General features: G+C 38.5%; 1 protein-coding gene across 1 annotated transcript; it reads right to left on the reverse strand.

Moving 5' to 3' along the window:
- LOC110431212 (LIMR family protein Os06g0128200) lies at nt 3523-9883 on the reverse strand. The gene is made up of 14 exons (XM_021449958.1): nt 9239-9883; nt 9077-9162; nt 8214-8332; nt 7983-8093; nt 7677-7775; nt 7424-7546; nt 6774-6836; nt 6633-6697; nt 6442-6551; nt 6248-6362; nt 6092-6157; nt 5511-5621; nt 5341-5407; nt 3523-4031 (listed from the first exon to the last, which is right to left on the reverse strand). The coding sequence occupies exons 1-14, from the start codon at nt 9586-9588 to the stop codon at nt 3984-3986; spliced, it is 1533 nt and encodes a 510-aa protein (XP_021305633.1). The 5' UTR covers nt 9589-9883; the 3' UTR covers nt 3523-3983.

The following is a 16000-nucleotide window of genomic DNA, read 5'->3' on the forward strand; positions in this document are numbered from 1 at the left end:
CTGCAACGTCCTTTTTTTCTCCATCTTTTTTCACCAACTAAGTCCTGGTTTAGTTTCTAAAAAATTTTAAAATTCTTCGTCATATCAAATCTTACAGTACATATATAAAATATTAAATATAGATAAAAAATAACCAATTCCATAGAAAACGAGAATAAGAATGTTGAGAATGTAAGCTATAATATTCGTAGCAAATGTGAACAAGAATGCTATATAGCTACTCATATAATTTTAAAACTATAATTACTTTATCATGATCATGACATCCATAATATATAATATAAGATGTTAATATTGACAATATTTGAGGATCTATAAAAAATTATAATTTTAATTTTTTTATTTAAGTCGACAATTAGTTGTTGTCTGATGGTCATTATGATCTCTCAATTATCCATATGGCAACGCTCATTGTGGATTGCACTAGTACACGTAGAGGTGTGTTCATTTAGACTGGACTGGACAACAAATTATCCAATATTTCAATTTATAGTTTAATTAATCGGACCATCCATTGGACCATGTTGTAACCGAAATAGGTCAATTCAACGATCTTTTATTATTGGTTTATGATTTTTTTTTCTTTAGTATTTATGGGAAACAAATAAAAAAAGAACTCCATTCACGGATGCATGGGAAGGAAAAGCAAATATTGTCCCATACTCCTACTTACTAAGAGCATCTCCAATTGTTTGGAAAAATGACTTGCTATCCTTATTTATTTAGAAAAAGAAGAAAAATCCTTCTCCAACAGATTGGAATAGAACTTGCTAAAATTTGGCAAGTTGGAAAACGGAGGGGTCGCGCGCGGATCTATCCGCGCTCGGCGTGACTTGCTATCCCGGCCGCGAGTGAGTTCTGTTGATGCTGATTGGTTCTGCTACTGCTGCAATCATGAGCTGCATGGTTCTGCTGCTGCTCTCTGCTCCATACTGTTGCTGCTGCTGCTCTCGGCAATCAGGAGATGCTGCTTTCTGCCATATCCATACTGCTGCTGCTGCATGATTATTCTGCTCATGCTCTCGGCGACAGACTGCTGTTGCTGCTGCATGATTAGGCAATCGGAAGATGCTGCTCTCTGCTCCATACTGTTGCTGCTGCTGCTGCATGATTATTCCCCAGCTGTTGTTGTGCCCAGATGTTCGATAAGGTATGGATGAAATATAAATTTGAAATGTATGGATGAAATATAAATTTAAATGTATGGATGAAATATAAATTTAAATGCATCGACTTCATATCCCACATTCGACCCTGCCCTCGAACAATTTACCAAGCCCAATTTACCAAACAATTGGAGAATACAAGAAAAATTCACTTGCCAAAAGGTTTAGCAAGTTGCCAAATGACAATTTTTTCCAAGTGAATTTTTCCAAACAATTGGAGATGCTCTAACGGGAACGGGAAACAAATTACTTAAAGGTAGTGTTGAGCAACTCCAACAGTTTGCTAAAAGTACTTAGCATCCTAGGATTTTTGCCAAAACCATAAAAAACAGCCTCCAACAAGCTGGCAAAACTACTTGACAATTTTGTGAGCTTGGCAAAATTTCCCCATCACTTGGCAAATATGCCAAGTCCTCCATCACTTGGCATTATGTGTATCTCAATTTACCAACTATTTTTGCCAACTTGTTGGAGGCTCAATTTTGTGATTTTGGCAAAAATCCTAAGATGCCAAGTTCTTTTGCCAAGTCCAAATAACAAATTGTTGGAGAAGACTTTTTTTTTACTTGGCATTTGGTTTTGAGACTTGGTAAAACTATAGATTTGCCAAGTAAATTTTAGCAAACTATTGGAGTTGCTCGTTATAAAAGTTCATGCATGAACCTTATCTTCTCCGTAAAAGCTGTGTGTGGGGGGGGGTGTGTGTGGCTGCTGTAAATCAGTTGCTTTCCTTCCTGTTTGGTCGTTGGGCATGGGTACGTGTAGTGTAGCTGCTTGGAATATATATCTGATTCGCTCCACTAATTTTGGTTGGTTGGGTGTTTCATTCCTTTGTAGTAAGGTCGTGTTCAGTTGGTGAAGAAAAAAATTTCGCGACACTGTAGCACTTTCATTTGTTTATGGTAATTATTGTCCAACCATAGACTAACTAGACTCAAAAGATTCGTCTCTTAAATTTCGACTAAACTGTGTAATTAGTTTTTATTTTTGTTTATATTTAATACTCCATGCATGCGTCTAAAGATTTGATGTGACGGAGAATTTTAAAAAATTTTAGGTGGAAGTAAACAAGGCCTAATTAATACACGTATATATGACATATATCCGAGTAAATAAATCAACAGCCCCCGCATGTCCGCCATGAGTGTAGGACATAATATATAATATAAGATGACGTCATCTGCGGCGGCAGCGTGATGGGAGCGACTCCACCTTGCGCGGGCCTCCTTCGTGCTCCGCCGCCTCACCAACGTGCACAGATCCACTCAGGACTCTTCACCAAGGCTGTCCTCGCCGCATCGGGTGCCGAGGTCGTCATCGGCAAGGTGGAGCACGTCGTAGCCCTGGATGGTCAGGTCGCCGGCGTCATGGTGAAGGTGAAGAGGCAGGGCCACAGCTGTTGGTTTCATCGCAGTGCAGGTGAGGGTGAGTGCAGGAGGTGAGGAGAACCGAGAACGCAGCTAACCCTCCTGGAGCCTGGCTAGAGGGGTGTCGGTGGCTCCCTTAGAGCTTGGTTTTGTTTAGGACTCTAAGGTCATCCTCAATAGGAGTTTCATGTCACAGTTTCCAACACATCAATATTTAAAAACAGTACATAAGAGTTTTATGGGGATGAAACTCTCTCTACTCCCATAAAACTCTTATCATCTCTCTCTTCATTAATATAGCGCCACATCAGCATATTTAATGTGCATGAAACTCTAATGAAACTTCCATTGAAACTGGCCTAAGAGCATGGCTAATAAGCCAGCCGACTGCCGGCTGAGAGCTTATGCCATGTCACATAGAGTAAGTAATATAGCCTGTATATATAACAAGCTGGCTGAGAGGTTGGGTATGAAGTAGTATTTAATGCTTATTCAGAGAGAGAGTAGAAGGTGGGGGAGAGCAAGCGCCGAGGCTCATTGGCTAGGAACAGGCTGTGTCAGTCGTTTAGCCGCATTTTGCCGGGCGGAGAGTTTAGCGCCGGCTCATTTTCTCTCTCTGTTTCTTTCTCTGCCACATCACCTTTCTTTCCTACGTGGTCTAGATTCAGCCGGCTGAATCAGCCTTATAATACTTGCTCTAAATAGGCAACCAAACAAGAAGGTGGCTTCCCGGAGCCTGGTTGGGAGTTGGCCATCCAACCAAACAAACCCATACCCCCCACCCCCACCCACAGTTATAAAAGGAAAAAAAAAAGAAACTTTGCACATTCAAGGCGTCATATCAACGAGTGGCACTAGGAAGAGACAAACGCCGGCAATTCTTTGTGATAGCAGCTTCACAATAGAACTGATAAACAGCCTTGTTTGGAAATGGCAACTGCCAACAATGGATAAGCTTATAGTTGACACGCAAGCAGGGATCACAGACAGACAAGGATAATCAAGACATCATTAATACAACCTAGAACCTTGTGTTGTAATCACAGTATATAATACATATAAAAGCAATGAACTGACCTAACTCCAGACACAGCCAAGAAATGAATATCAAAGGGGGGCAAAGCGCCCCCAGACACACCAAACATCTCTCATGAATAACATCACCAGCCAATCATAAAGCAATAATACAGACGTAAATGAAGAGCCGATACAAGAAATGTGTACACTGCAAAGTCAACTGGGTTCTACTTTAAAATCCATGTTCGTGGTAACCAATAGTCCCCCCGTTCTCGCCTTTGAAGTCTCATAGCTGATAATTTACACCATTTGCAGTTCCTCAACTTTGAGAAGATGATTTGGTTTCGTTTGGTTGATCATATACATCCCTAAGACCCTAACTAACTCAGGGGGCAAATATGATGAATCCGTCAAGCTTCACTTACAGAGCAAATCAATTTGAGAGCTGGAACCTTCCTGTTGGTTTCCTCTTTCTCCATCCCTAACAAGTATTGGGAATAACATACAGTCAAACTTGATTTCTTTTATAGTTATTAATGTAAAGAGTAAATTACACTCACCATACGACAAGTATCTAAGTGGGTGCATGTTAGTCCAACATCTTGTAATTTGTCCAATTTAATACAACAACAATATAGGTGGGTGCATATTGATCCACAATCTTCTCATAAGTTTAATTTGATACAAGAACTTGTTTATTCGTGCATATACGGTCCAAGTAACAACGCATCTCTGTACACTTTGAATCATTGTCATTGCAAGCTATAGACCCTAGCATGCTAATCTCATCCATCAATCAACTTGAATCGTTTACTCATTTATGAACCCGGCCAAATATAAAAGCTGTCATTGATTTTATAAATATGAAAAATTCTAAACCGATCATTTTTCTTTCTATACCATAATATTATTTAAATTTCAACCTATTGTCATTCATGGCTGGCTTGAATTGATATGTGGGTTGTCCATATCATCAGAATCAGGGACTGAAAGGTTTTTTTCAAAAATGAGAATAAACAAAATTTTATTTTGGTTTTTTTATTTGGTTCTACCTATAACCAAACTAACCAAGTTCTTATATAGGTTTACCAAGCTAAGGAAAAAAAGAAAATAAAAAGCAGTTGCCACCTTTTAAAGGATGTAGTAGACATACAAAAAAAATAAGATGATGTAGTAGACATAAAAAAGAAGACGATGCAACAGTTGCACCGTCCAAAGGATAGGAAAGGCCTAGAGAGGAGGGGAGGTTAATTGGCTTGTAAAAACTTAAAACTCGATTTAGCGGATTAGCATAACGTGGAGCTTCTACAAATTCTCGCATAAGTTTTAGAAGGATAGGTAGTGAGCATTTGATTTCTCATAAGCTTACCATTTTATGTCTCTCTTAATGGTATGACTTTTCCTATACTCAAATTTAAAATAGAAATTGAATGTAAGCTTTTATTTGGACAAAGTCAGAAAAATGATATCATAATATAATAAATAATTCAAGTTGAGTGATGGACGAAATGAGCGTGCTAGGGTGTGTAACTTCCGATGGTAGAGATATAGAGTGTACAAAGACACTGCTTGGAACATACACGCATCAATGAACTAAGTTCTTACTTCAAATTAAACGGATTAGAAGATGTTGGACCAATAAACATCCACCTAGATAGTTGTCGTATTAAATTGAACAAATTAGAAGATGTTGGACTAATATGCACCCACTTAATTAGTTGTTGTATGGTGAGTGTAATTTACTCTAATGTAAATGACTATTGACTAAGCACTTGATGAAAAGGACTTACAAATATAGCATAGTAGAAGAGTGTGAGAATGGCAAGAGCAACAAAGCCATACTGGAAAACATTGTACCTGAATATTTTGTGGTTCAAGTATCAAAATACATTCAAGTTTTAAGTGTCTGCAACACCTGTAAACAAAGCAACTAATTTCACTCTTCATTTGAGAGACTCACTTGTAAAGATACTTAATTCCACGAAGGGATTGCAATGTGTGGCCAAAGATCTCTTGAGCAGCAGTTGCTTGGGCATAGTAGGCAAAAGCCGTGGCACAGAACTGAATCACACTGCACATATAATAGCAGGAAAATTATGATAATTAGATTAAGAGGGGTTTAAAATCACGAAATACAAAGTCAACAAAAATAGGCAGTCAATGCTCATGTTGAAATTTCTTTAAACCAAGTAAAATCAACAAAACTCATGCTCATGCAGAAGTCTTTTTCATCTTCAGTGCATGCAACATAAGGAAAATTATAGTTCCATTCACCATGGTACATCGAGGAACATGCCAATATGAACATTCTAACTGACTACGATTGTCTTTCCAAATGAAAGCTTAAAAACAATGCCAGATACAAATCATGCATGTTTGGTAATGAACTTCGGTTTCGACCATTGTGGAAAAGATACAAATCATGCCGCAGAAATGTAATAAATATCCATTCTCCTGTAATGTTCAGTGAAAATGAAATTGAACCCTTTGACAATTCATAACATGTTACAACCACATGTAAGGAAGGCATTGGTGGCATACCTGATGGAGCAAAGTAGTATGAGCCCAACATTAAACAGGAAGGAGTTCATTAAAGTGCCTCCCCATCTGAAACAAATTGATTGGTTTGTCAATGAGATTTATAATAAGTAAAACTGCAGGAGGAAAAAATAGTATGCCAAGGTATGAGCTGGTTACTTCATCGGGTGAATTGTGATGAAAACAAGTTTCAAACCAAGCATCATCTCCCCAGCAATCACTGCAATAAGGAGATAGAAGCAGAAGAACGCGAAAGCAGCAGTCCCAAGGAGACCTGGTATATAAATCAGAAGATTAATTGGATTGTTCTCATCAGCAGCATAAGTTTACAAGAATGGAAGATGAGAAGATACCCCAAACACCATCCAACTTTATGAAGACTTCATTCAGGAAAGAAGATAGAGGAGGATCAATCAACAAGTATATGACAATATGTGCAACCCAAGCTATTGAAACAATTAACCTGCAAGCACAACAACATTTTAAAGGGATCACTTTGGAAAGTGCACTTGATTAAGATACAGGACAAAAGTTTTGCACTCACCCAACAACACCAAATATAAGTTTTCCAATGTACCCAAGGACTGTGAATGCCCAAGTAGCCTCAGCCTGTACCATAACAGATGTCAAGGAGAGAATCTTAAACATAAAAAAATGTATGACATGATAATTTACGTCGGATTACCTGTTCTCCTTGAGGATACATCTCTTCTAGAGCCTTCATGTCATCTTCCAAAAGTAATAACTCCTGATATTTGAAAGATTGAACTTAGCAGTTAGTGTCACTACAATACACAAAAAGGTATGACAGGAACGTTGGGGAAAAGATCTACACTACAATAATCAGGGACCAAGTACCATACGAACAAGAACATCATCATGTGGCATGCACATGGGCACCAACTCAACGAGAGAACTTGTGAACCACCAAAACTCCAAAATGCGATGACTTCTATAGATACATGTTAAAAATACATCCACCTTTTATTGAAACCAGATATTTGAAACTGATATCTTCTTTATTCTGATAATTGACAGACATGAGACTAAGTATTGCCAACCGCAGAGTTCCCAGTAGCTAAAAGGGAGACAGAGACCCTCAAGAACCAAAGTTGTTACCATTACACTAAATATATAGCTAGGTACTTAGCTTTTACGCATTTGAAATAGCATGCCTACATCTGTAAAGGACATATACCATTAACTAATCTCTTGGGGTTACTTTATAACACCACATGTAAAAGGCCAAATATGGTGGTTGTTGTTTTTGTGGAAATAATTGTTAAGCATTATCAATGCCTGGAAAAAGCAATTTCAATAAAAAAAATTGTGTACCTTTTCTAAAGCCTTCACATTTTTGCGCCATTTCCGGCCCTTGTTCCCACTTCTTTCTTCTTGGTGAAGAGCTTCAGCCGCTTTTTTCAACTCCCTGGCCTTCTTTCCCAATTCAGTTGCTTCCTGCAGGGCACATGTTTAACCTCAAGGAAGCATTGATATCCAGATAATTACTAGCAACACAAAGATTGATCACAAGTGAGGCATGCATCCTTTATGATCAAAACAGTGTACATGAGAATGTAGGCCCAACCTTTATATATTGTGAGCGTGTAATTACAGCTTTTGGACGCCGGATAAATGAGAATATAAGTCCCAATGGAAGGCAGGCAATTCCAACACCACCAAATATCTACCAAACAAAAGTATAGTCAGCAAAATGGAAGAAAAAAATGCAGAAAGATGACAGCATGATTACAGGTTACAGCAGTACTAAATGGTGGGGAGAGAACAGTGTTCATATTACATATTCAACTTACCATATCTAAAAAAATATGGCAAATTTGAACAAAGCAATACATATACCAGAAATGTATCCATTATTTTAAACTACACTCACCGTGAAAAGCACAGATCCAACGATTGTAGTAAGAGCAACCACATATTCAGGGAAGGTAGCACGCATTGTCCAAGTTGTTTGCGAGTTAGCCGGTGCAGTAGAAGCTGCACACTGAAAAATAGAGGGAGTCAGAGGCTACTACTCGTTCAGTGAAACGTAAAGACAGAGAAGAAACAGACTAAAAGTCATCAATAAAAAAAGGGTAATTCCATGTTTCCATCAGTGACTAACCACACGAGGCAATTGACTAAAGCAAGGCTGGCCACTTGAGAATCCAGAAAATGAGTTTGGAAATGTCTGGACCGTTGAAGATAGGTGCCTGACAGTGAAGTCCACTTTACCAACAAGTCCTGAAGTGACAAAATGGAGATGGGATCAGCCTACTTAGGTAAATACACACCATCACGAGACTGAAAAGGTTCAACATTTCATAAACCTAGGAACTTGATGATATCTGGTGATCACTAGATGACATAAAATTTAGCCATAAACATCTCATGTTGTTAATGATCAGTAATTTGTGCAATAGGATCTGTATAGAAGGTAAATGATGTTTGTGTCAAGGCATACCCATTCTATGCAATGTAAACTATCAAAAAAGCAATACAGTTTTCTCCCAGTCATATGACTGTAAAACCGAAGGAGACAAACTAATCTTTTGTTGTGTGAACTAAATAAAATCCCCGTGTAAAGGAATGCCTATGTAATCCACAACACATATACACAGTAGAAAGAAATCTAAACTAAGCTCGTGAAGCACAGGAAGAACCATCCACGGAGGGGCAGCAACAACCAACAAGGGGAACTGAATTCCGGATCTGTGCAGTTGTCGCTATACAAGATGGATAACTCAGGGGGAAAAAAGAAGGTTCAGAGCCCAAAGCTGTCGCTTGAAATCGAGCTCAAATGCAAGGAATCGCTGGAATCCACCACAAGATTCTGGCAAAAGATGCCACATTTTTTTGAACTGAAGTACACTAACTAAAATGCTAGTAGTATTCAGAATCTCACTCCAATCCTGGAGAAATCAGAAGAGCATTCTGAGTGGGGGATGAGGAAAGGAATGGGGGGAGCATGGACTGATCCGCGCGCACCGTATAGGATACCGAGGACGAGGCCGCAAACCACCGCGGACGCGAAGACCCAGATGAGGGCGGTCCTGAGCCTCTTCCCGACGGACCTGCAGGGAAGGCGGATCCAAATCATCAGACGCAGCTAATAAGGGGAAGGAAAGCGGCGAGGGGGGAGGAGGTTACTTGTCCTGGTCGCCCTCGTAGTAGAACATGGCGAATGGTATGACGAGGAAGACGAGGACGGCGTCGACGATGTAGACGACGAGCCAGAGCGTCCTCATGGGGAGCGTGAGGTCGCAAGCCCCGTTGTAGACGGCCTTGCGGCAGGCCTGGCGGTTGGCGACGTCGGCGGGGAGCATGAGGATGGAGAGGACGGCGACGGTGAGGCCGAGCACGACGACGAGCTTGGGGAAGTAGGCCTGGTTGGCGTCGTCGGGGTGCTGGTAGTTGACGAGCAGGTAGACGCTGACGAGCAGCACCAGCACGCTGACCACCGCCGCCACGATCACCAGCGCCACGTTGAAGTCCCCCATCGGGGCGGCCGCCGCCGGATCTCGCGCGCCCTCCCTCCTGGTCTCCTACTCCCACTAGGGTTTGGGCAGTCCCCCTTGCTCCGGCGGCGGGAGGGAGGGGGGGGGGTGAGAGGCCACCACCGGCGAGCGGGATCTGGGCCGCGCCGCGGGCGGTGGGTGCAGGAAGCGAGGGAGCTGCGGGCTAGCAGCAGCGGGTAGGGGTGGGGGGCGGTGGGTTGACGACGCCGAGGGGGAAAGGGGCGGAGGCGAGGCGAGGCGACTGCGAGAGGAGGCCAACAGCGTGGGCTAGGCTGGCGCCGGCTCGGGCGGTTTGGTCGGAGTGGGGCCGCGGGGGTGGGTTTGGTTGGGTTCCTTCCGCCGGCCTGTGCGAGCGGACAGCCGGCCAGCGCACGCCGTTTTGGGGTTCCGTTTTTCGGGGGGCGCGGGTGAGTGTTTTTTTTTCTCTCTCTCGGCCTTGTTTAGTTGGCAAAAACTTTTATTTTTGGCTACTGTAGTATTTCGTTTTTATTTGACAAACATTATCCAATCACGAAGTAACTAGGCTCAAAAGATTCATCTCACAAATTACAGGTAAATTGTGCAGTTAGTTTTTATTTTCGTTTATATTGAATGCTCCATACATGCGACCAAAGATTCGATGTGACGGAAAAACTTGAAAATTTTTACGAACTAAACAAGGCGCAGGCAACAGGATTTTTATTTATTTATTAATTTTATTTACATATATTTAATAATACACTTAATTAATATATGAAATTCAAAAGTAAAATTTAATCGTAATCCCAAGGACAACTTTGGAAAATCGTTTTACAATAGGACGAAAATATTAAACCAATTCTGTTTTATATGGGAAAACAAACATTCATTTTCGCAAAATAAAATGACGAATACTGTGGAGAAGAGCCCACTATAGTTGGCTAGGCCTCCATACCTTTCATTCTACATATACGAAAACAATCGTTTTTTCTAGGTTTGTCTCGTGATGAATTCAGCCAGAGTCTATATATCCCACATGCTTTACTTTGTATCCATACTTAGACACCTCATGAATTATTCATGAAATTGCTCCATAGGTAAACAAAAGTTCAAAATGGTTGTACGGTCTACAATGACATGAACAAAGTTGATTTTTTGGGAACAAAATTTACTTATGTTATTTGTTTCAAAAAAGATAATAAATACTCTTCTTTAAAGAAATTATATATGCCTAATCGTTTTCGAACTAATGGCTAGGTTTTTCTTACAATAGAATTTATCGAGTTTAAGTTCCCAAGCTAACACAGGTGACTATATTTTTCAAGATTTATTTTACGTTTCTTTTTTATGGTAGGCATATGATGACTTCATCAATCTCTACATATGTCGGCCCAACTCGGTCTCTCGAAAGCACTCATAGGGTATGGTTTGCTTTTTTTATAAGCGTGGGTGTGTTCATGAGGAGAGTGTTGTATTGTATGCCAACTTTTTGCATTTATATTGGTTTTGCAAAGAAAATATTCATGTGATATGAAATTATGAAATATCTAATAAGGCTCATTTTAGAAAACAATAATTCCTATTTCTTGTGAAAATAAAAATGATTATTATTATAAAATTCTTGTATGAGTCCCGTGAAATTCTATGTTCTACTAGTGGGATTGAATGGTGTTGACATCACTACATCAGTGCATAAAAATGGTGTGACACGCTACCTTCTCAATCAATCGATACAACCCAGATAGGTAAACAAAATAACATTTTTTTATAAGTAGCCATAATCATATTAACAGCACGAAGTTGAGAGAACCATTACAGAGTTAATGGTTACAGCATTGATTGCCCGAAGAACAGGGCAATCATTATCCTGGCTAGGATTAGTACAGGTGTTTGAATGTTGTAACTGATTAGATTGAAGGGCATAAAGCGCCTGTCTTGCTAAGGAATCAGCCATCCGATTTTGATTTCTCTTTATCTTGCGCACTGCTAAGTTGGATCCTGTTAAAAGGTTGGTTGTTACTTGAGTGTATTGGTTGATTCTCCAATCAGGAGGGTTGGAGAGATTGGAGCCATTTAGAAAGTGCACCAATTATTGGTTATCAGACAGAATTGTGGTCGGGCTGCATTGAAGTTGGTTGAGCAGGCTTGCCGCAAATACCAAAGCAGCTGATTCTGTCATGACCACTAAAGAAGATTCCTACATGGTAGCTTTGATGAAGATACTCATTTGTGGATGCACATCTGTGTTGATGATGAAAATTTCTAAACCCGCCGGTCTAGGAGTTGATGTAGTATTATCTAGCATTGTAGAAGCATCAGTGGAGCACATGGTTCCTGAAATAGAAGTAGGAAATGGTAGTAGGTAATGATCTGTCGTAGAAGTCGATTGATGGCTCCCTTGTCCATTTCCTGCGTAAGGGTTATGGGCAGAAATAATGGGGTTATCTAAGTAAAAGAGAGTTTGATCTTTTAGAGCATCCAGGTGAGAGTTCATGTGGGCTGTTGCTGCTTGTTGGATCTGGTGTGCTGTCCAGTTTTTCTTTGGAACCTCTTGTCACTGCGAGCCTTCCAGATGTACCCGAGAAGGAATATGTGCTTGCATAAGGCTTCATCTGTTATATGATGCTGGAAAAGGAGAGATAGTGACAGTTGAACTCCATCGAAGATGGAGTTCAACTGTCACTATCTCTCCTTCTTCTAGTGGAATTTGATTAGTAACTAGAGGAGGATTAGCTGCATACAAATTTGTGTGGGTATATTGTATTTAAAAAACAGATGCATTGGCCTCTTTCTCAATCCAATCTTATTGATGGCATTGTAAATAAATATAAATATTTGTACAGTGGAATAATGGCTTCGATAGGACGTCATCGTTTTTATTTGCGAAAAAAGCAATGTTGTTTCCTCACGAAACAAAAATAATCAAAATTATATTTGAGTATTGGTCCGTTATACCGTGTAGCACAGAAGATCTGAGATCTTTGTTAGATATGTAATTTACAGGTTTAAATTGAAGTGGTTTAAATATTTGTATCTAATATAAAATGGAACGAAGTGAGTCGTATATAAATGCACTAAACAAACTTACAGTTCTAGATTTAGGATTTTAGAGCTACACAACCAGTATTTTGTAGAGCTAAACGGTATGGATATTTTCCGACCGTATTCGAGACCGAATTCGTTTAGAAGGGTTCAGATCTGTCTGTATCCGAGTCCGAATATTCAACATTCGATACCGTATCCGTATCCGAATATTTAAATCGTATATTTATGATGTCGACGAACAAACGTATATTATCCGACATGATTGACATTATCCGTATTTGAATCCGAATCCGACCAGAAATATGAAAACAAATATGATATCGGTGATATCCGTCCGTATCCGCTCTGTTTTCATCCCAAGACTTTAAGCTATTTCGTACTACTGGTATGATGATGCTACAAAGTCGTTCGATGGGAGTACGACAGTACGTTAATTTTGAAATTCACACATTTGACGTATGTATAGTATTATTTTTGTAATTTCCAAGGTTACATGTAGTATATACACGAATGAAAAAAAGTGAAAAATAAAAAGTAACACGGTAGAAGAAAGCCAATAATAAAGGATAAAGCCAAGTGTTTAGCTATTAGACAAGTTGCAAGAGCCAAGCTATACAATAGTAGTCTCTTATTTGTTTATAAGAAACTTTTTTATTATTAGTTTTACTCAAGCTCTATTTTCTCTTTCCTAATCTTTCTCACATTCACTTCACTTAGTGCATGGACCCACTATTGTCTATGCATTAGTGTTGGTGCTTGCATGAGAGTCAAACTCTTCTTTTTTTTCTCTCTCTTCCACATCAATATTTTTTTGGCTATAAATAGATTATTATATCTGTTCTCATCGTGTTGGACCTGGCTACCTTAGGGCGTCCTCAACAACTAGCTATTTAGTTAGGGGTTACTTAGTTCCCAAAAAGTTACAAAATTTATCAAGATTCTTCATCACATCGGCACATGCATGAAGCATTAAATATAGATAAAAATGTACTAATTGTATAGTTCACCTATAATTTGCGAGACGAATCCTCATATCGAATCTTACGACACATTACATGGAACATTAAATATAAATAAAAAAATAACTAATTATACAGTTTTCCTGTAATTTGTGGACGAATCTTTTGGTCTAGTTAGTTTATGATTGGACAATAATTGTCAAAATAAAAACAAAATGCTACAGTAACTACTCAATTAAACAAGGCCTTAGTTGCAAAAAAAAATATTACAAAATGAATATTGTACCACTTTCGTTTGTATTTGACAAATATTGTAGCTAAAATAATCATCCAAGTAGGGGTTAACAAGTTGACTAGTTGTTTTAGCTAAATATCTAACTAGTTGTTAGCCAACCTCTAACTAATTTAAACTAAATTTTAACCCCAACTCATAACTAACCATAACTGATTTAAATTGATTTAAACATACCCTAAACTAGGACGACGAAGAGTTGACATCACAGGTACAAAAATAGCATTACAAATCCCATGGCATGATAGTTTCAATAATAAACTAACTAGGTTCAAAAGATCTGTTTTGTAAATTACAATTAAATTGTGTAATTAATTATTTTTTAACGTATCGTAAAATTTAATATAATAAGAATCTAGAAAATTTTGTAAAATTTCTTAGAAACTAAACAAAGCCTGGCATTGGGCGGCTCTGTGATCTGATTGGAACTTGACCTGGAGGTCAGGCGGTTGGTGTTCACGAAGCCGTGATGGCAGGTGAGTATGTAGTACAGATAGTACTACATTGCTTTCAGTTCAAGTTTTTACAAGGATTTTTGTGGGGCCTTGTTTAGGGCATATTTGGAGGGGGTTAACATTTAACACGTACTATAATATTTTTATTTTATTTGATAATTATAGACTAATTATGCTCAAAAAATTTATCTCAAAAATTGTTCTCTAGTTATATTTAATACTTTATATATACGTCGAAACATTCGATGCGATGAAAGTTATAGTTTAACAACGCCAACCAAACATGATCTTAGTTTTCGCCAAAACCTATCTCATCGAATGTGTAGACACATACATAGAACATTAAATATAGATAAAAAATAATTAACTACACAGATTACATTTTTGCGAGACGAATCTTTTAAACTTAATTAGTTTATGCATAATTAGATAATAATTATTATAATTACACACATGCTACAGTATTCAAAAAATTTTCTTTTAGCGAAATAAACAAGGCATTAGATGATCAAACTCCGCCCCCTATAAATAAGTATAGACAACTAATAAGCGTGTGTTAGCTTAGGAAATCCCGTGCTCAAATGTCATATCGTTTTTTTTTTCGCTTCTAGCTGCATACTTTTAGGCATTGTTTAGTTAGCTCGTGGAAAGAATTTTTTTTATATCACATCAGATGTGTTAGGCATACATTTAAAGTAACATAGACTAACAAAAAATAAACTATATAGCTCGACTAGAAATTGCAAAATGAATTTACTAAGATTAATTAATCTGTCTTTAGTACATGTGAGTTATTATAACAGTTATAACTAATTATGAACTAATTAGACTTAAAAGTTCTGGCTCGTGATTTACAATCAAACTATATAACCAATTTGTTATCTATATTTAATGCTCCATACATATATAAAGATTCGATATTATAGGTAAAAAGTTTTTGGATGGAAAACTAAGGCCTTGTTTAGATACACCAAAAAAACCCAAAACTTTATAAGATTCTCCATCACATCGAATCTTGCGGCACATGCATAGAACATTAAACATAGATAAAAAAGATAACTAATTGCACAGTTTACCTATAAATCACAAGACGAACCTTTTAAGCCTAGTTGCTCTATGATTGGATAATATTTATCAAATAAAAACGAAAGTGCTACAATGTCAAAATCCAAAAAGTTTTTGGATCTAAACAAGGCCTAAATAACGAAACATATTTTTTTGAAACCAAACACAGTTAAGGCCTTGTTTAGTTCGCAAAAACTTTTGGTTTGGGGTACTGTAGCACTTTCGTTTTTATTTGACAAACATTGTCTAACATGGAGTAACTAGACTCAAAAGATTCATCTCGCGGTTTACAGGCAAACTGTGTAATTAGTTTTTATTTTAATCTATATTTAATGCTCCATGCATGTGCCGCAAGATTCGATATGACGAGAATTTTTTAGAAATTTTAGGTTTGCCTTTGTTTGTTTGTTTGCAGCCACGCTATACCCAGCGTTATTAGCATCTGAAGTGACGGGTTCCAGCAGCGGCTGTTGTTGTTTAGAAATTGAGTACTCCATTGTATAGTAGTTTAACAAAGCAAAGCAGCTGTTAACCACAAATCGATGACCTGCTTAGGTGATGTTGGGGATGTCATTGGTGGGGCTGGGTCCCAACGTGGAATATAATGTTGAGGGGCGTGC

The sequence above is a fragment of the Sorghum bicolor genome, chromosome 10, assembly GCF_000003195.3.
Source record: "Sorghum bicolor cultivar BTx623 chromosome 10, Sorghum_bicolor_NCBIv3, whole genome shotgun sequence".
NCBI classification, from domain to species: domain Eukaryota; kingdom Viridiplantae; phylum Streptophyta; class Magnoliopsida; order Poales; family Poaceae; genus Sorghum; species Sorghum bicolor.